We start from the raw sequence: 20,722 nt of genomic DNA on the forward strand, positions 1-20,722 counted from the left end.
TCTACATCAAAACAGTAAGAATATAAATACAAGACAATCTGGGAGAAGAACAAATTAGAACTTATGACAATCTGGGAGATCAAAATAAAATCTACACTAATCCTGATCAGTTATTAATGAAAAATAGAGCAAAGAAAAAAGATGAAGATGTACAAGACTAGATAAGCAGAAGAATGAATAGTTACATAATGTATGACATTTTACTATCAAAATTAAACGTGGACAAAAAAAGGAAAGGTGCAGGGAGAAAAGTCAATTACAATACTTTATTGTAAAATAATAAAGACCAGGACTTAGAACCTAGCACTTACTCAAGGCATTCGACTCGCAAACCGCTGTTAGGATAATGATATTTACATGTAAGACAAAAGGACAATAACAAATAACCATGAAGCCTGATTTTACAACAAATAACCTGCTTAATCAGAGAATCTAATTATCATTTGGGAAAAGAAAATTACTTTTACTATCTACCTTCACCCAAAGGGTTAACTACTGCACTGTATTGGTTTAGTGGCTATTTTTCTCTTGCTAAGGGTAGAAGAGAATCTTTACCTATGGTAAGCAGTCTTGGGTAGTGCCATAGCTTCTGTTCCATGGTCTTCCACTGTCTTGGGTTAGAATTCTCTTGCTTGAGGGTACACTACGACACAAGTTTCTCTCTAATTTCTCTTACTCTTGTTCTAATAAAGTTTTTATATTTTATAAAGAAGTATTTATTTTACTCCTAGTTTTCTTTCCTCACAGGGCTATTTTTCCTATTAGGGTCCCTGTGCTTATAGCATTCTGCTTTTCAAACTAGGGTTGTAGCTTAGCAAGTAATAATAATAATAATATCTACCAAGGGACTTCCCCAATTTTAGAGAAAAGAAAAAAAAATAAAAATAAATTCCTCCTCTCGACCTGACAAGGGATTCAGCCGAGTTCGGTTGGTTATGCTAGGGCACCAAAGCCCACCCTACCCGTTATTCACCACAAATGAAGCTACATAAGCTGATTCCCCTACTGTCACTACATCAGCGGTCACCAAGGCGACCTGAAGAGGGCACTAATAATCCCAACTGTAAATGTTAAAAATACAAGTGAAAGTGAATCAAATGCAATAACATACTCACCACAATTATTTAATTCCCGCTGGAGCAAACTAAGCACAACTGTAGCTTCGTTGCGCTGATCGAGGTCTCCCGCCGTTACCATAAGACACATATCTACATCACTCCAATCAGCACCAAACCCACTTAACGAAGACCCAACCACATACAACCGACAATTGGGCAGCACATTCTGCAGAAGAGAGTGAAAAAGTACAATTTCCAATATCTTCAATATCTTTCTTGTGTTCATGTTCTGTATGCAAAATATTAATTTCCCAAAGTGGAAAGTAATTAGAGAAACTGCGTTGGTTTCTACATTCAAGAAAAATTACATCTTTAAATAAAGTACAGATTCATCTAAAACAATGAAAAATATCTGAAAACTTATTTAACTTTCGTACCTAAGCTACCACAAAAGATGATATCCTTTTAATAAATCTTAAGCAAAATCAACATTTGTAAGGATTTCATGCCATCAACTTATTTTTGTATTACATTAAACAAATATACAACTTCCTTTAGTAAAAATAATAATAATAACAATAATAATAATAATAATAATAATAACAAATATAACCACAACAAGGAGTTCATAAATATGGGGACACACATTAAAAGACTACATCAGCAGAAATGCTTCTAGTAAAGACCAAATATTCAATCTCCATTGCTACTTATTCCATGATAAACAAAAATATTCTTTGCACTGTATATTTCTTCATAAAGAAAAATACTTTTCCTTACAAAAGCATTAATTTTACCAGAGCACAAAGTATATTACTGATTTTTCCTTTCATTTTTTTTGGGGGTAAGGGTGCTTATAAGGCTGGTCTGCATTAGGCTTTCAGAGGATAAACACTAACACCTACGAACAAACCTCTATAAACCGAGTAGGGAATATTCATAAAATGATTTGCAGAGTGCTACCATTTTTGGGAATGTACCATCCTTGCAGTTAAATAAGTGACATGAATATCCCAATAATGCCAATGCTCAGAATGGAATAAAGAAATGAACTAAAACTAATAGCAGGCCACTGACACTGATAAATAACCAACAAATTTTCTATTTCAATCAGTGTATGTATGTATGTATGTATGTATAAACACACACACACACACGCACATATATATATATATATATATATATATATATATATATATATATATATACATACATATATAGATAGATAGATAGATAGATATAGATATAGATATATACACACACACATATGTAAAGTACTCCTTCAAACCTTCATCATAAATCATTTTATCAAACTAATGCACTTCGATATTCTGAACAGTCATATTTGTAAATCTTAACTGAAACAGCAAGTCCCTTAAAACAAAGGCTACAGAACTAGTAAAAACATTAATCTTTAAAAATTAACTTATTTCCTTTGAACAATTCATTCACTTCAAACCACACAAAATACTGGAAAAACTAAGAAACTAAAAGCATAAAAATCTTATGCCTACTCACCCGTATCACTTTAAAAATCTTTTCCCTCAACTTCAACTTCTTTAAAAATGTTTTGTCTGTCTGTTGATGCTTGCAAAAAGTGTCCCACACCTGTTGAGAGAGACCATCCCAATCTGATCCGGTTAACAGGTCTTTGGGAGTGGTTGTTACTTCGCACTTGGACTGCTTGTTATCACTGACGCACTCATTACTAAATGTTCCAGCTCGGTCACTGAGTATCGATTTACTTTGGTCCCTTAAATTACCACCGTCCAAAGGCGGGAAATGCTCATTATAGTAGTTTCTTTGATTGTTATGATATCTGTTATTATATCCCCCCCTCCCATGATTATATCTGTAACCATCACCACTATTATATTGGTTCACATCCCTTCCATAGTAGTGGCCTTGGTAACAACTGTTAGCGTATCCCCCCCGACCATACCGCCGACCATGATAGTTTGTACAGTCTCTCGGGACATGGTCCACATAGTGGTAATACTGGTTGTTTCCACGACCAAAACCACCACCATAACCACCCCCTTGCTGGTTATAAGGGAAATGATTTGGGTACTGCTGCTGCTGGTTGTGGTGGTGTTGCTGATGATGATTATGGTGATAGTGCCCATTACTGTGGTAATGGTTACCGTAACTGTCAACGTGGTGGTTGTTGTACCGCCGCTTCTGACGTGGGTTTCGGTATGATCCCTGAGAACTGACACTACAGGCACTGGGAGATTCACTTCGCGACTCCCGCGTTCTATTGGTGCTACTGTTAGTTTCATCACTGCTTTTAACAGGAACATCAAGATGCCGTCTGCAACAAAAGAGTAAGGTTAATAATGTAATCTAAAATAGTAAAACTAAATGAATCACAAAAAGACAAACAATACAGTCTAGGTAGTACAAGATATCATACATGTCATATTCAAGAAAATGATCTAGTCGAGTACTTGAGAAAAACACCCATCACACTTTCTTCAAGATGTGTGTTCATTGTTCTCTTTATGATCCTTTCACAGTCAAACTTTCTTTGGAATTTATTTCAGTATAGTGTATAAGCTTAGATCAATCGTTTCCCAATATCATAAGTTACTATATGACAACATAGGTACTTATTTTGGCTAGAGGACATTCAGCCTATATTACGTACTATTACCAGAAACACCACAGACTTGTTTGTGACAGCTAGTAAAAATCTGAACAACGAATCTTTTACCTTTTGTTCATATACCATACTAAGTTGTTACCCCATGGATCCAGAAAATTAGAAAAACTAAAAAAGAAATATTTGAGGAATGAAAATTATGATTAAAAGTAGCTTTCATCACTTGAAATGTCTTAAAATTTTACCAATAAAATAACTATAAAAACCAAGAGTATATTATTATCATTATTACAAGCCCAGCTACAAACCTGGTTGGAAAAGCAGAATGCTACAAGCCCAAGGACTCTAACGGGGAAAGTAACCCAGCGATTAAAGGACACAAGAAAATAGAAAATGAAATACACTGTAAGTAATGGGGAAAAAAAATAAAAAAAAACATTTTAAAATCAGCAACAACATTAAAATATGCTTATGTCAGTCTGCTGAACAAAAAAGCATTATCAAAACGTTTGAACTTCTGAAGTTCCACTGACTGATTCAACTGCTTGATTAGGAAAATCATTCTAAATCTTTTTATTCCTGAATACCATATTTCCAGTGCCATAAGACGCACTTTTTTCCTGAAAAAGGCTCCCAAAAAATCACCCTGCATCTTGATAAGAAAAAGTTGTACAATGGAGCTTGACAACCCACAACCACCCAACTAATGATATATAAGAACTCACACTCACCAAACATATAATATAAACCTAAAATTATCACTCATGTAATAAATAAACTTATTTTATATTGCACTGCGTATAATTAAATACGGTAGCAGGTTATTTGTTTGTTTTGGTAATCAGCTAATGACTCGCCAACTCCCTTCTCCAAGCAAACTGAAAAGGAATACAATCTAACCATAAAAGAAACCCTTTCTGGTACAACCCAGGAACATAAATGGTGGACTACCCTTAAATCTGCACTCTTTGGTATAGATGCAATAGTTCCGCATCTACTTAAACCAGATGGCTCAGTCACTCATTGTCTAAAGGAAAAGTCAACCCTTTTGGCTGGTGTTTGACAGTAAGCAGAGTAATGAGAAACTCAAACTTCCTCATCCCTGTTTTCCTGAGGCTAAACTAACTGGTTTAGCTTTTCTATCTCGTGAAATTAAAGCTCTGTTGATGGACCTTGATGCTTATGGAAGTGTAGGCCCAAATAGTATTTTTCTTTGATTTTTATAAAGGATGAAGATTTCTTAGCTCCAAAGTTATCTGTAATTTTGCGCAAGTTAGCAAGAAGAGGAGCTTTTAGCACTTGTTGGAGAATTGGTAATGTTACTCCACTATGTAAATGTGTTTGTAGTAGCTCAAGTCCAACTGATTACCGCCCAATCTCCATAACTCCCATACTATCTAAAGTGTCTGAACGTCTTAATAGGTTTACTGAAGGTAATCATCTGTTCCCTAGTTTGCAATTTGGTTTTCGTAAAGGCCACGGAGCATGTGATGCTCTTCTTACTATCTCCAATGCTGTACAGAAATCCTTTGACTATGATCAGGAAGTTCGTATGATTGGCCTCGATTTTAGTGCTGCCTTTGACCGTGTTAATAATTAGGCCCTTGTTTTTAAACTCAAACAGTTGGGAGTGGGTGGGTCGTTTCTGAGCATCATTATTGAATTTTCAAGTAATGGATCTCAAAGAGTTGTTGTTGAGGGTCACCAGTGTGTATAGGAATGTGATACCTTGTGTTCCACTGGGTAGTGTTATTGGCCCATTACTTTTCAGACTATATACACTTGACATGCAGTTTGGCCTAGAAAACAAGCAGTTGCATATGTAAATGATGGTACTCTCTTTGCATCAATTCTATCTCCTGAATGTAGATCTTGAGTTGCTGAATCCCTTAATAGAGATCTAGCTAGAATTACTGCATTTTTAAGGCTAGAAAGGAACATAAGGACCAATTTATCATATATCCAGATTCTTCATTTCTGAGCGGGTGTCATTTCTTTACAATAAATTACTTATCTGGAAATAGTGAAGACAATGTCACAAGATTGGTTAATTAATTCCTATTTCTTAAGGATTAAATAAGCAAGGAAAATTAACAGATATCATGAGCTAATAAGATTTCGGATAATGGATTTCTGTGCACCATTGGAAATTTTGAGAAAAGTATAACTTGCTCTGAGGCCTTTACGAATGCCAAAATGCAAACTAGGGAACAGAATATAACTTTTAACATATCTATTTAGATGTTATACCTAAACATATTAACACTTTTTAGATAACTTCAAAATAATGGTAATTGGTCAGTAATAAGCGGCTGGAGCTGTGAAAATCATATCTACCTAATGGAGTAACATACGAGCTAAGAATTCTGATGTCTTTATAAAATAATAAAGGAAAAACAACATTTGGGTCTACCCTACATAAGCATATTAGTTTAGCTTCAGGAAAGGAGGATGAGGAAGATTGAGTCTTGTTTCCCTCTTGTTTCCCTCTTTACTGCCGAACACATCAGTTCAAAAATGTTGACTTTTCCTTTGAACAGCTAGTGACAGAACCATCTGTCTTTGACCTACTTACAAAACAATTATACTTAGAGCTTTGTTAGGGTTTAACTTCATGCCCTAAAATTTGCATCAAGCAATTATTTTAGCTAATCTCTATTAAGGGACTTTGCGACGACAGGTTTACATTCAGGAGTTGCATCATCTTCATATGCAACAAACTTGTTCTCCAAATCAAACAATATATCTTATGTATATACTGTACTGTATTATGAAAAGTAATGGGTCAAGAACACTACCCTGACAAAAACCAGATGTTGCCATGTAGTCCACAAACATTGCAATACACTAGACACTGGTGGAATCTTGGACTCGCAGATCCACAATTTTTCTCGGTCTGCAGTAATATCTCTAGACAGAGTAAATAAAAATATAAAAAGCTTTCTTTATATCTTAAACAACATAAGAATGATGACAAAAACTATATCCATGATTATATAGAAAAGATATAAATGTAATCCATAAATCAGATGATAAATGTCGGATGAAATTCATTGGCATGGCAAACCTTACACCTGCTCCACAACTAATACCCTCCAGGATGGCACTTCAAATGAAGGGAGGACAGTAATGATGGTTTTGAAATTAATATCAAAGCTCAAGATAAAAGAACAGATAAGGAAAAGGCACTGGTTGACTAGTCACCAGGTATCCTTGGCCCTCCTATCAAACCTGCCTGAACAGAGTTTACTGAAAAAATCAGGTGGAATAATACCGAGCCTGATTGTACCCACAGGCCAGATAGCTCTCAGAAAATTCAACCCAAGAAAAAAATGTATTTTTCAACTCGAAATGATTCCCCACCACACGTGTGCGTGTAAGTATGCCGCATTACATAACATATCATCTTTTTAACACAGGTGTTCATATCACCTGCTAACCAACCACCCTCTAGTTAGAACAGATGCAACCATCCAACCACCCAACACTCCATCAACTGTCGGGAAAAAAAGCCAGCAAAGGTTTAGCAGACTAATTATGTCAAATGTTATACCTCAAGGATAACCAAGTACAGTAATTAGAATTCTGTATGATACAGACATTTACTAAAATTTGGATTCACAAAAATGACTTCTCATCTGTAATTTCATTCCCATAATGGACATACAAACAAGATTTTAGTAATATAGCATTAGGTGGCAAATAGATGTCAATATATATTTCTAAATAGGGAAAAATATCTGCGTCTTTTCCCATTAATACCGAATTGGTCTGTGCAGATAAGTTCAGAGAAATTACACTGGCCTTGAAAAATTCAAATTATTATTATTATTATTATTATTTGCTAAGCTACAACCCTAGTTGGAAAAGCAGGATGCTATAAGCCCAGGTGCTCCAACAGGGAAAATAGCCCAGTGAGGAAAGGAAACAACGAAAAATTAAATATTTCAGGAAAAGTAACATTAATATAAACATTTCCTATATAAACTATACAAAATTTAACAAAACGAAAGGAAGAGAAATAAGATAGAATAGTGTGCCTGAGTGTACCCTCAAGCAAGAGAACTCTAACCCAAGACAGTGGAAGACCATGGTACAGAGGCTATGGCACTACCCAAGACTAGAGAACAATGGTTTGATTTTTGAGAGTCCTTCTCCTAGAAGAGCGGCTTACCATAGCTAAAGAGCCTCTTCTACCCTTACCAAGAGGAAATTGGCCACTGAAGTGGGTGAAGAATTGTTTGGTAATCTAAAGTGTTGTCAGGTGTATGAGGACAGAGGAGAATATGTAAAGAATAGGCCAGACTATTTGGTGTATGTGTAGGCAAAGGGGAAATGAACCGTAACCAGAGAGAAGGATCCAATGTAGTACTGTCTGGCCAGTCAAAGGACCCCAAAACTCTCTAGCGGTAGTATCTCAATGAGTGGCTGGTGCCCTGACCAACCTACTACTCTTTAAAATTTATATTAAAATTTCCCTAGGGTAAATCTCTTATCTAACAACCAGTTAAACTTGTGCACATTTACCCAAATGGCCACTAACACCATTATAAACAAAAGTGCTATAAGTAAAAAGGTCAGGAAATATCTAAACACGGACACCTACTGTAAAACATCATTTTAATGCACTAAGTGGGGGTGAAAAACTCGAGAAAAACTCAAAGTTCATTAACACATATGAAGCAAACTAAGCAATTAATCTTCACTGAGTATATACTCTACCAGCAAGTGTAAACATTGTTATTGGTTTTTCATTTCTATTTTTTTAGGTCATTCCTTCAATCTGTTAGTTTCCAACAATCTTGTCTTTTACAGGAACGTTAAACATGATAAGGGTGGCCTTTGTGGCACTTCATACTTTTAACCCCTCCTCTGTGTTGATTGATGTGGAGTGGGTGGTGTGTACGCTGGTATTTGGGAAGCTTCAGATGTTCTTGTAAGATAGGTTACACCACAGTTGAAGCAAGGGTGTCAAGAATAAATGAATGTAACAGAGTTAACTCTGATTCTTTTGGATATTGCTAAACACACAAAGACGTTTAAAATGCTTGTGTAGGTCAGGATTAAGAACACTAGTGTAACAAGTGCAGCTATTGATCAATGCTTGCCCCCTTTTAATGGTTGCCACACAAATGTGGCGTACTGTATAGCAATTCTGCTGGGAGTTACAGAGGTATATGAAAAAGGATACACATTACACAGGTGACGGATTGACCCCTTTGAATGTAACTTAATTAGTAATTTGAACATATGTCTTGTGATCAGATTTATTTATATTTGGAACTTAATTTAGGTATGCTACATTTCATAATTTGGTGTATGGTGTCAGAGTACTGCATCTATTTATAATTATACATTAAATTTAGTGTCAGGTTCATTAGGACTTAGGATTGTACTAATTACGTAGCTTATTAATTCAAGAAGATATTAAATATTGCTTCTTTGAAAAGTGCTTCATCCAAGCAACCTTAGGTGGTGCAATACTTGTTTATAAAATCAGTGATATGATTAGTTTTAAGAATAACCAGGAAGAAAAGTTTAGTTTCATTAAAATGAATGTACATGTATAGATAGTTGAATGAAGTATAAAGTAAGTGTGCTTGATTCTGGTACATAGTGGTCCCCATAGCAACCTTCAGTTATGACTGACAAACCAAAATGAATTGAATAAATTAATCCATCACTATTTGTCAGCAATATCTAAATATATTTAAATAATTAATTTCAAAATAATTTTTTATAAAACATTCTTCACAGAAAAATAAGAACTCTCTCAAGACCTAATTGCATAAGATGTCCCCACACACATGCCAATTATAAAATGGTAAAGCCTAAAAGAATTGAAGAGCAATGGATGACTGATAGCACATGCACATCTTTGACCCACTCATTTGGAGATCAACCCATCTCAATGTATTTTTTACATTAGCTCGGGTAAAGGAAGAATGAGGGGAAAGGATTGGCCATTTAAATTTAATGAAGTATTTGTATGAACAATAGGGCTTATGTAATCATATCTTCATTTGTTGAAAAGTAAACTTTTATTATACTAGGGAATGATTGCCCATTTGAAGAACCACAACCTTGTGAAGGTCTAATGGATTCAATAGATTGCTTAGAGACAGAGTAGACTTAAAATCAAATGAATTAAAAAGACATTATTTTTAAGAGGTACAGTTAGTAGCTGAACATCCACATTAATTCAGGATTGTTTTTAAAGTATTGGTAAATATAATTCTGATGAGGTGTAACTACAAAGATTGTGGATGGAGACCTTTCCTACGAGGAAAAAATTGACTGCTTGGTAAAAGGTGACAAATGTCTCAATGTTGAACAGGGTGACACAAGTCTTTTTATAGTCTAATAATAATAATGATAATAATAATAATAATAATAATAATAATAATAATAATAATAATAATAATAATAATAATAATAAAGGCTAACCTACAAAATCAGGTACCAGCTTTCATGAAGAATGAAACTATCAAAGCATAACAATTACAAGAGGGCCACGATCTTAAAAGACAACCACTCCTTACTTGGCTAGCCTAAAACACACTTACAAATGCTTAATCAAGTGCCCTGTAGCATTCAGTAGGATGCTTTTAGAGACTTACATCCTCAAATAATGAACTGACAAGGAATGCTCTAAATCCTTGCATCTTTGAGGCATAGTCCTCCTAAGGCAATGAAGGGAGCCTTGTAGAGTAAAATCATTAACATGATGACACTAAAACTAGATTAGTCCATGAGGTATGATCAATCTAAATACAGGTTAACTGACCACGGCTCAATATTAAAAGCATAAAACCAACCGACAAAAGAACAAACCGAAGACGAAAAAGAAGTTCCATTTGAAGGCTGCAATGTATTATGAGGAATGTCTAAATTGAAGAGATGGTAGGGCCTTCAGAAATTCCTGGATTTAATCCTTTTGCAGACTTCAGTTCCAACAACTAGGAAATGGCAGACCAGTAGCCTTAATTACTGACAGCAAGGCTCATGAAAATGAAAGTAAATGATGATATTGCATACATTCGAATAGGGGGGCACCAAAAGAATCACCACTCTTCTCATCATATCCACAATAAAAACTACCCAACCATAAGGTAGAGGATGAATGAAAAAATCAACAGAACATGGACAACAGCAGCAGCAGTGACCTTTGCATAAAAAATTCTAAAAAAAAAAATTATTTTTCCAGCTATTCAAGACAAGAAACAACCATTGAATCATTAACTAAATAATCATATCATCAGGCAAACATCCTCACCAAGATCGGTAACCGAGTCCGGAGACTTCCTACTTTTTCCTACTGGAGTTTACGAGAACGCTGCGACACTCGCAAGTGTCGAGTCCTCCTCAAGTAGCAGGCCCCTGACGTGACACCAGGCATCTTTGTATCAACTAGGAAAGAGGGAGAGGATCAAGAAGGTCCTGAACTGGTGATCGAGAGGGACTGTTAACGGATCTTCATCACTTGTGTAAGATGATGAAGGCGACACAACTCCCATACCTTCATGGTCGACAATACGGAGAGCCTCAAAATCTCCTAAGACACAGTCTTGAGGGAAAGCTCCCTATGATGCCCTCATAAGGTTAAAAGTAACAACTATATTCTTAGTTGTCATCTTCTCAAGGACAAAATGCCCGACAGAGGGGATGGAGGAGGGAGAAGACATTGTTAGAGAAAGAACAGAGGGTGTTCTCTCCTTCACCTTGCCAACCATTCTTCCTTGCTGTCACAGATGAGTTGCAATCTGGGTGACCAGTAATGACTGAGCTACAAGAACTTCCCCAATCACAATGCAAACCAATATAAAGGGGTTTTTCTCACAAGTGAAGCACTGGTAACACTCAATGACATTCCACTACACAGGGATCCCCATCCAGGAACATTGTTAGTGGTAGGAATGCCCACCAGGCATATAAATTTCACTATCAGGTACCCAGGTATGGGCACCACTCAATTTAAATTGGGTAACTCCCTATCAAGGCAAAGAAACTCATGAGTTACACTCCAGATTGGAAGAGCAAGAACAGTACTCCAAAAGATGATTACAGTATTAAAAAAGAAAAAAAAAAAATTTTTATTTTGGAAGTTTTTATCCTTATAAGAAGAAAAATTCACTTCCTCCCATGCTTAACTTGTGGTTAGTTTCCTCAAACAAGTGTGTGGTAAAATTAAAATAAAATAAAAAAAATTTCCCCACACAAATGCAGTAAACCCTGGTTGTAGTAACCAGGGAAAATTTAATCATTACAGAACCTCCTAAGTTGACAAGGTTCTGATACAGCACTTGTAGCTGAAACATTTAGCTATGATCTTTCCGACCACAAAAAGGCATCTTACACAACAGATTAATACCAGTCTCCCATGTAATCTATTTTACAGCTAGAAAAAAATTAAAATCTACCGCCTAGTGTCCTTTAGAAACTAAATTCTTAAACTGAAATTAATCATCTTTATTCTGACAATTACTCTCTCCAGATGAAGCTAAGTAAAAAATGCTGTAATAATAACAATTTTATTTTTAATTCGATCAAGCTTTTAATTTGGAAAATGCATATGGTACCACACAAATTTCAAAAAGTTTCATTGAAAAAATATAGACCTACTTGGTGCCATGTTTGGGGTCGTATGGATTGGAGGTCTGATCTGGGGGGAGACTCGGGGGGCTTGGAGGAGTAGAACATCGTGATGAATAGCCTGTATCGCATCCTCCACTACTCACTGACTCGGCACCTTCACTGCTGTAGGAAAAATACAAGATTAAGACTTTTAAGACTGACACACATTAACCTAATATGCCTAATTCATTACACTTATATAAGGCAGTCAGCATGTGCTATACTGAATTCTAAACACTTAAAAAACCTATATATCCAGTCAGTCATGTTTTCAATAAAAATTAGTTTAATACAGCTAAAAAGACATGTAGTGGTAATAAACATTACCTAATTTATTATTGAACTAAAAATGCAAAAAAGAAGAATGGTTGTTTTTATCACTGAACATTAATTCATTATCAATAGAATTTAGTTTAAATCACACGTCTCAACATATCTCATGTTTGGTAACTGCATATTTCTCACTGAGCATTTACATTAACTTTTGGCATTTACTGTGACCCTGTCCATATAACAGTTCACCCATCACTCTCTCAGTACATGGTGGATTTATAAATATAGTGTAAAATTTTAAAATCAAATCACCTAAAATTATATATAAAAATCAAGCTATATATCAGTTAAGTGAGAATGGTACTACTGTATGGACATGAGTCATGGTATGACAATGAAACAATATCCAACAGATTTTGTAGAAATGAGAACAAATCCCTTAGAGGAGTATTGGGAGTTGAAATGGCAGGACAGGATTAGAAATAAAACTATTAGAGAGATTAATCAAGTGCTTGAGGGTACACTCGAGCACACTATTTTATCTTATTTCTCTTCCCCTTGTTTTGTTTAAAGTTTTATATTTTATATTAGAGATATGTATTTTAATGCTGTTACTCTTACAATATTTTATTTTCCTTTTTTCCTTTCCTCAATGGGATATTTTTCACATTAGAGCCCCTGGGCTTATAGCATCCTGCTTTTCCAACTAGGGTTGTATCTTAGCTAATAATAATAATAATTTGTGGATGAAATCATTGTGCAGGATGGATGGGGGTGGTTTGTTCTTCGCACTGCCCATGAGATATTAGTTCACCATCGCACTCCCCTAGAGAGATTATTTCACAAAACTTTTAACTCGCCTCTACAATGCACCAGAAGGGTTAGTAGACCCAGGCCTACTTGACTGAGGACTATGAAGTGTGAAGTAGGAGATGATGAATAGAGAAGTATTTAATTGAAAGCTTAAGATAGAGACGAGTGGTGAAATCTAACCGAAGCACATTGTGTCAATAGGCGTGGAAGGAGATGATGATGAAATTTAGATTGCAGACTTCTCTACATCATGGATTTTTTAGGGCAAATAAATTTCATATTTTTAATATTTTAATTATTTTCTATTATCAATAGAAATTTTTGGGCCTAAAAATTAAGTGAATTAACTTGCAGACATACCGCATATACTCATGTAACACTTGCAATCTCGCATATTGTGCGAGCGCAAAATTATTTTATAATGTATCTCGTGTAATATGCAAGTTCATTTTCAAGACAAAAATTTCATAAATTAACTCTTCTTCTGCACATCTTTATGACAACTTCTAAGTTTAATAAGTTAAAAAAGCAAAATAGAATGAATAATAAAGTATTGTTAGTAACACATACAGCTACAAACAACTGAATGAAAAACAGCTGTTTAATTATAAACAACAATTTCAGATAACAGCAGCTGTTATGCTTCCATTTAAATTTCTATACGATAGGAAACAATTACCTTAGTTGTGATATTAAGTAGAGTACGATATATATTATTGCATTATAACTTTTTAAGTTTATAAAAAGGTAAACCAAATTGCACAAAAACTACATACTTAAGAATTAGAAGAAAGCTAATAATTTCCCAAGTTTTGTAATCAAACATTGTAAATGTAAAAACTATAAAATTATTGTGCATTGATAACAAGAGCTGAAACACCTCTAAACTTCAGTACAGTATGCCATTAAAATTGATAGCAAATAAAATATAAGGAAAGTATTTTTGCCAAGAAATGATAATCAAAGAAATAATTTTCTTTTAGAAAAAATGATAATCCGAGATATAATCGGCTCTTTTAGAGAGAGAAAAAACTAAATATTCAGTAGTTTGCCTTAATCAGATATGGTAATCCTGAAAAGCTTACAAACGTAAACAATGGAAAATATGTTCTATCATGTAAAAACTGATGTCCCAATTTTACTCATTACAATTGCTTACCAATTACCTTGGCCTCAGTTATAAAATAATTATGGGTATCAGCACTGAATACCAGGCACTGGCACACCCAAATGGGCTGGCAACTTAGCAACAAGCATCACCAAAGACAGCTGACAAATTGAGGCAGAGCAAAACCAGAAACCACAAATGGCAGCAGAAATGCTGGAGCTGAAACTACTAGCATTGGTGGTACCATAACCACAGTCAAGCACTATACAATCTTGAGCTGGATAGAGAGCCAGAGATATACAAATTTGTGATACCACATATGCTATCAGTCCACAGCCACAGTAACAAATGCAGTAAGCAGTCCCAGTAGCAAAGCAAAGGCACTGAAGAAACACCAGAATCATTTATGTACCACATAGAACGTAGCACTAGTGGCCCCAATGAGCAGCACTGGTCAGGAAAAAAAATTCTGTGCAGAGATAGCTAGCCTGCTAGGATATTCAGTTGATTAAAACTATACAAAGACATTGCAATGAACAATTAGATAGTTTGACATGGAAACAATAAGTTCCTGCAATTGAACCAAAGCTAGGTCCCCCAGCAGTGGTTTAGGAACAGAAGTAGCAACAGGTTGGTAAGCAGTGACACTTGTAAAGATAGCTTGGGGATGGTCAAGCAAAAGCATACACACAAATAAAAAAAGAGTGTCATTGTAGCAGCAACAGATGAGATACCAAACAGAGGAGGCATCAATGGAACAAAAGATAGCTGCGCTGGAGAGGAGCTGGGTCAGTGGGCAGTCGAGCAGTAAGCACCAGAAATCACAAGAGAACGGGTAGTCCTTGACATTGACAGAACAACCAGAGAAACAAAGATTTCAATGTGGAAGAGGTATTGGCATCAGTAGTATACAGATTATCCTTAAAGGTGTAATGCATTCACCTCTGATTACATGCCCATTGGCTGGTTGACCAGACTCACAGGCGAGACTGGAGGAGTGACAATGGCCTATAAAGGTTAAAATACAGCAATAGAGGTTCGATCTCCAAAGCCAGAGATGTAAATACAAAGAACATACTATCTGGCTCACCTTAATAGATTTGCTTGGACTTACTTACAGTTAAGCAAAATGAGATGAAATTAAAATACACAACAGACCACAAAAAAAAATTATTTAATGGATGAAATTTGGCATGAATGGATAGAAAATAATGATATAGGACTCATAAAAATCACTAAAAATATATACAATAATTTAATGAATGAAATTTGGCATGAATGGATAAAAAATAACGATGGGGAAAAATAATAAAAATTACTAAAAAATTTATATTAATTTAATGGATCAAATTTGCCAAGAAAGGATAAAAATAATGATCAGGGAAAATTATAAACATTAAAAAAATATACATAAACACCAAAAGAGCAGAAAAATAGTTGGAGATTATTTCTTGCTCAATGAAAAAGTGATACCCATTAAAATCAAATGAGCAAAGTAGTTGCTACCAACTGATAGTATATCCTGTAGGTGTGCCTGCACTGACTCACATTTCTGCCTCTACCTTTAAGAAGAAATGTATGCGTCTGAAGATATCACAACAGTAATTTGGGCTCTAAAGGTTTAATGGGTTTCCTATGAAAAAAAAAAAAATATTCAAGCAGAGTCTGTGTTCATTGACACCAGTAATGAGTCTATCTAAATATCAGCTAACTTAAAATTTATATGAAAAAAAAATTTCAAATTGTAAATTGCTGAGAAATCCTTCATTTGCTCTTAAAAATACCCTCAAATTTTTTAACAGTTTGTTCAGATTCTTAAATGAAAAAATATTCAAAAGTATTTCTCATCAATGACAAATATTCCTAAAAAACTAAATTACTGAATTCTGAAAGGGCAGATGAATGCTGTTCCCAAATTCAGGAGTTTACTAGTATAAAACTCATAAAAGACTTAAATGAGCAGTTTCCATAATAATATAAGTAATGAGGTAACCTGAAATCTATTTACTGCAATTAATCCTAGGTAAAGCAGATCATTCCAAATACTTAATCAGCAACAAAAAACCAACAAAGAGATTCAAGTTTAAAGGCCCATTATGTCCATGAAAGTGTCAAAATTAATCACCAAAGAATGGCGGCCATGGGACACTTATCCCCTAGGCAGGTGGTTTTGGCCTCCTCGTTTACCTGAATAGTGGTGGCCCAGGGGAGGGCAGCATCCCAACTGACAGACAATCCAATGCATGTGCTAGAATGCTAGTGTCCAAACACACAGGCAAGGGTTTTCGACAACACAGAAAGGCCTACTGCACTTGCATTTAAGGATATAAAGGTCCCAAGGCTAAGAATAAGGGATTCCACAATATAACCTAATTACTCAATAAAGATAAACCACCAAAGCAGAATGAGGACAGCATATCCCATAGCACCAATTATGAAAGTAAAGAAAAACTGCTCCTTGGTGTAGTATACAGTATCTCAGAGTGAACTCTATGAAAGACTTCTCTAAGCCAATAGGTTACCTTGGAATGTTTTACAAGGCATTTACGAGAAGTACTTTTCATATAATTACCACAGAATGCACATCTCATCTAACCAGAAAAACACAAGTAAATAATAACACAATTATATATTCACTACGGGCAAATATTAATATAAAAATATATAAAGAACTTTCAGTGCTGTAATCAAATATTCTGAATTTGTTTTAAAAAATATATCTTTTCAAGGCCAAATAGACTTAATTTAACTTCCATATAGCAGGGTATTTTAGGCTAATTTCACAAATAAAGAATACTTAAAGAAAATTTATCTGGTGTAAACGTACTACAATATGATAAAATCTAAAACCACATATACTCAAGCAAAATAAAAAAATAAAAACTTTTAAAATCAGTTCAACATATATTATGATGAACAGAATTTCTTTCCTTACCTTTCCTTGTTGCTTTGTTGCTGGCTCTTCCAAAGAGCATCTTCCAAAAGTTTCTTAACCTCCTTTGCGTCAACTGCTTTGCTTGGAGGAGGATGACTAGAAGTCTTCACCTCCTCTTCCACCACTTTGGCAGATGACACAGTAGAGTTGGTATAATTCTTTGGTGATGACTTATCCTTCTTGTTGGTGACACAGCAGTTATTATGTTTTTCTTCTGGTTCAGTGTTCTTAATGTTCTTATTCCTACTATTATTATTATTGTTATTATTGTGGTTGATGTTGTTGTTGTTATTACTGCTGTTGCTATTTTGATGATTTGACTTATTCTTGTTTGCCGAGTTTTTGGATGGTGTGGTGGTTGTATGTGACTTGACAACGTTCCCTGTATTCTGGCCGCGTGCAGGCAACACCATTCTGAAGGATGCTCCACTACACCAGGGTTTGCCGCCTAGTTCGTTTTCGCTGGAACTAAGGGGCGACGGGTAAACGTTACTGTCTCCTTCCAGTTCAAAGATACAAAGGTGCTGGATTGCCTTTTGAAGCTGAGACAGGTAGTCACTTTCTTGATCTTCGTTACCTTGACCACCACCAACGATCTTAGCTACACCAACACCACTTACACCAGAGTTCCCACAACACTTACCACCACTTAAACTATTTGCACTTAGATTGTAGAACTGACTATTATTTGTACTATAGCCGTTGCTTTGGTTTATAAAGGAAGAATATTCAGCTAGATGGGCTCTGTCCAAGTGTCCTTGCTGAAAAGTTGTGTAAGGCAAGGCTAATGAATTGCGTGTTGTAGTTGAGGTTGACGACGACTTGGTAGGAATTATGAAATGAGACAGGTCCGAGTCAAGGGTTAGGTGTAAGAGACTGTCGGTGAGCTGCTGACCGTTGGAGACACCACACTTGGCTGCTACCTGAAAGGAAAATGGATGATTAGCGTGAAATTTAGAGTAAAACTGAACTCTCTAAGTTACAATACAATGTCAAAAATACATATATATATATATATATATATATATATATGAGAGAGAGAGAGAGAGAGAGAGAGAGAGAGAGAGAGAGAGAGAGAGAGAGAGAGAGAGTCGGACAATATTTCATAATAGAGTATAGGGGAAAATTGATTTGGCATTCGATAACAGTTTTACAACAAAATTATGTTCAGTGTCCAAGGTACCACTGCATACCTAAAATAAAAAAAGAACACCTGGACAAATTATAAGCACACCTATAAAGCTAAAAAATCATTTATTGCGTACTTTTCCATTTGTTTTAGAACAAAGCTATAGAGCACCATTTCTATTAGATGCCTTGAACACTACAATGAAAATGCAGCGAGAATAATAAATCAAATTTTGTCATTCTAAACAACTAAGTTTGTATTGCAATACAATAAATGAGAAATGAAACTGCAGATTCCTAGTTTACAAATAACAAATGGTATAAAGACTTCTTCTGGACTCCCACAGTGGGCCAAAGGAGATTTTTCCTCAAGAGGAAGGAGAAATTGGTGCAAGGCAAACCAATAGAAGTGGGAAATCTTAGCACTGTGCCCCATACCACAATGAAAAAGTAACCTCTATGACTAAGAGGTGCTAACATCTATAGATTTAGGTTATCTCAAAGGGTATGAGTTCATTTAATGTATATACTCTATGCCTAGGCAAGAATCTTTCTACCTCATAATTTCTACCCAAAATACTTTCAAAATATTCAATAAATCTACTTTGAGCCTGAATAAAACCTTAAACCTTCATATTATAAAAGTAATCAAGAATGAGCTCATCTTGTACTATCGTTTTTCAGATACTCCTTGAGCACATACATACCTAACCAGTGACAAATTACAGTAGATAAGTTAGCAGTAGGTCTCGCACACAAACACACACACTCACACGACAGAGGAGGAGGAGGAGGAGGAGGAGGAGGAGGAGAGAGAGATATTTTGTTTATTTGAAGAGGGTCATATTTATAAGAAAATGTATTTATTTTCAAACTCGTTTATCTTATCGAATAATCTAATCTCTAACTGCGTATTTAGTTATGACACTTTTCTTATCAGAAGATTCTATTCTAGGGTATTGTGTAACTCTCGGCCAACTATTTCAAAGTATATACGGATAAAGTGGTTTAGAAATGAATGAATAGACTAATGAACAATTTATCAACCAAGCGCAAATTATCACACCAAACCTTGTAATATCATGAGATAATTCTTTGTAAAGGAAAAATTTAGCTCTACACAATTCTAAAGCATAATGCATTGCAAAACATAGCATCTATATTATTTTGATATTACTAATACTATTCTATTATCATTTCCATGCAGGGCAGTAAAATGTGAAAAATGGAGAAGAATAAACTGTAAATGGAATTAACAAAACCAAAACAAACTGTAATAAAGTTGAATAACTAATAAACTATATGGGACTTTGTCAACTTTTCAATTACCATATGCTTACAAAAGGTCATCTTATCCTAAGGAATAAATGGCTATCATATTGGTTAAGGGAAAAATTTCTAAACCATATAGAGAGAGGAGGACAGTACCGTATTCATGGTATGGTAAAATGGTAACAATTGAAAGCTTTACTGTTTAAATACAGCAATGTTTAGAAATGGGAAATGCTATGAAATACAGTATCCAGCATCTAAAGAATACAGAATAACCATCTGAAATTATAAAATTGCAGCCATACATCAGACCCATCTAATTCATGTTCACTGTTTCAGTGATGTAATGAAACCTGTTTGAACAAAATACAATTATGGCCTACCAACTAACCTATCACTAATTTCCTATTAAAACTTCTACACATGTAATGAATAGTCTTTTCCTTCTGGTATGACAGTAAACAAACCTCATTTAACTTACTTCACATTACATCAATGCCAGCATGTAATAATAAAAGAGCAAAGAACATACCCATATCCTGCACATTAGTTCACAATATCCATAAAATCCTTTAATTCAATTGCTCAAAACTGTCTACAATAATTTAAATCCCATAGTGTTCAACTGGAAAAAAAAACACTCCTAAAGTACAGAAAAGAGACAAAGGAGCTAGTAGAAAATTTAAGGTCGTTACCACATCCTATGAGGAATGTGTCTCCATTTAAATTATTACAACTTGGGTATCTTCTGAAGTTTCATGTACTTTGCTAAATGCCTTCACGTCCCCCCCCCCCCTTCCTGTACAGGTTTTTGTGTCTTAATTTCCATATGCTACCTTTGCAACCCTCCTACATAGCAGCCTAACTTCCTAGAATTTGTTTTGCTCCAGTTTTAT

The 20,722-nt window shown here is 35.1% G+C and overlaps 1 protein-coding gene across 9 annotated transcripts in view; it reads right to left on the reverse strand.

Moving 5' to 3' along the window:
* The window catches only part of LOC137638642 (putative uncharacterized protein DDB_G0286901), a 69,025-nt gene that overhangs the window by 9,811 nt on the left and 38,492 nt on the right, over positions 1-20,722 (reverse strand). For 8 of the 9 annotated variants that reach the window (XM_068370908.1, XM_068370907.1, XM_068370910.1 and 5 more), the window contains 4 exons: positions 17,427-18,349; positions 12,286-12,420; positions 2,577-3,372; positions 1,116-1,284 (listed from right to left, as the gene is read on the reverse strand). In XM_068370908.1, the coding sequence (XP_068227009.1) occupies positions 1,116-1,284; positions 2,577-3,372; positions 12,286-12,420; positions 17,427-18,349 (2,023 nt within the window). The remainder of the gene's footprint in view (positions 1-1,115; positions 1,285-2,576; positions 3,373-12,285; positions 12,421-17,426; positions 18,350-20,722) is intronic. The other variant, XM_068370911.1, reaches the window with a different exon arrangement.

The sequence above is a fragment of the Palaemon carinicauda genome, chromosome 3, assembly GCF_036898095.1.
Source record: "Palaemon carinicauda isolate YSFRI2023 chromosome 3, ASM3689809v2, whole genome shotgun sequence".
Classification (NCBI taxonomy): Eukaryota; Metazoa; Arthropoda; class Malacostraca; order Decapoda; family Palaemonidae; genus Palaemon; species Palaemon carinicauda.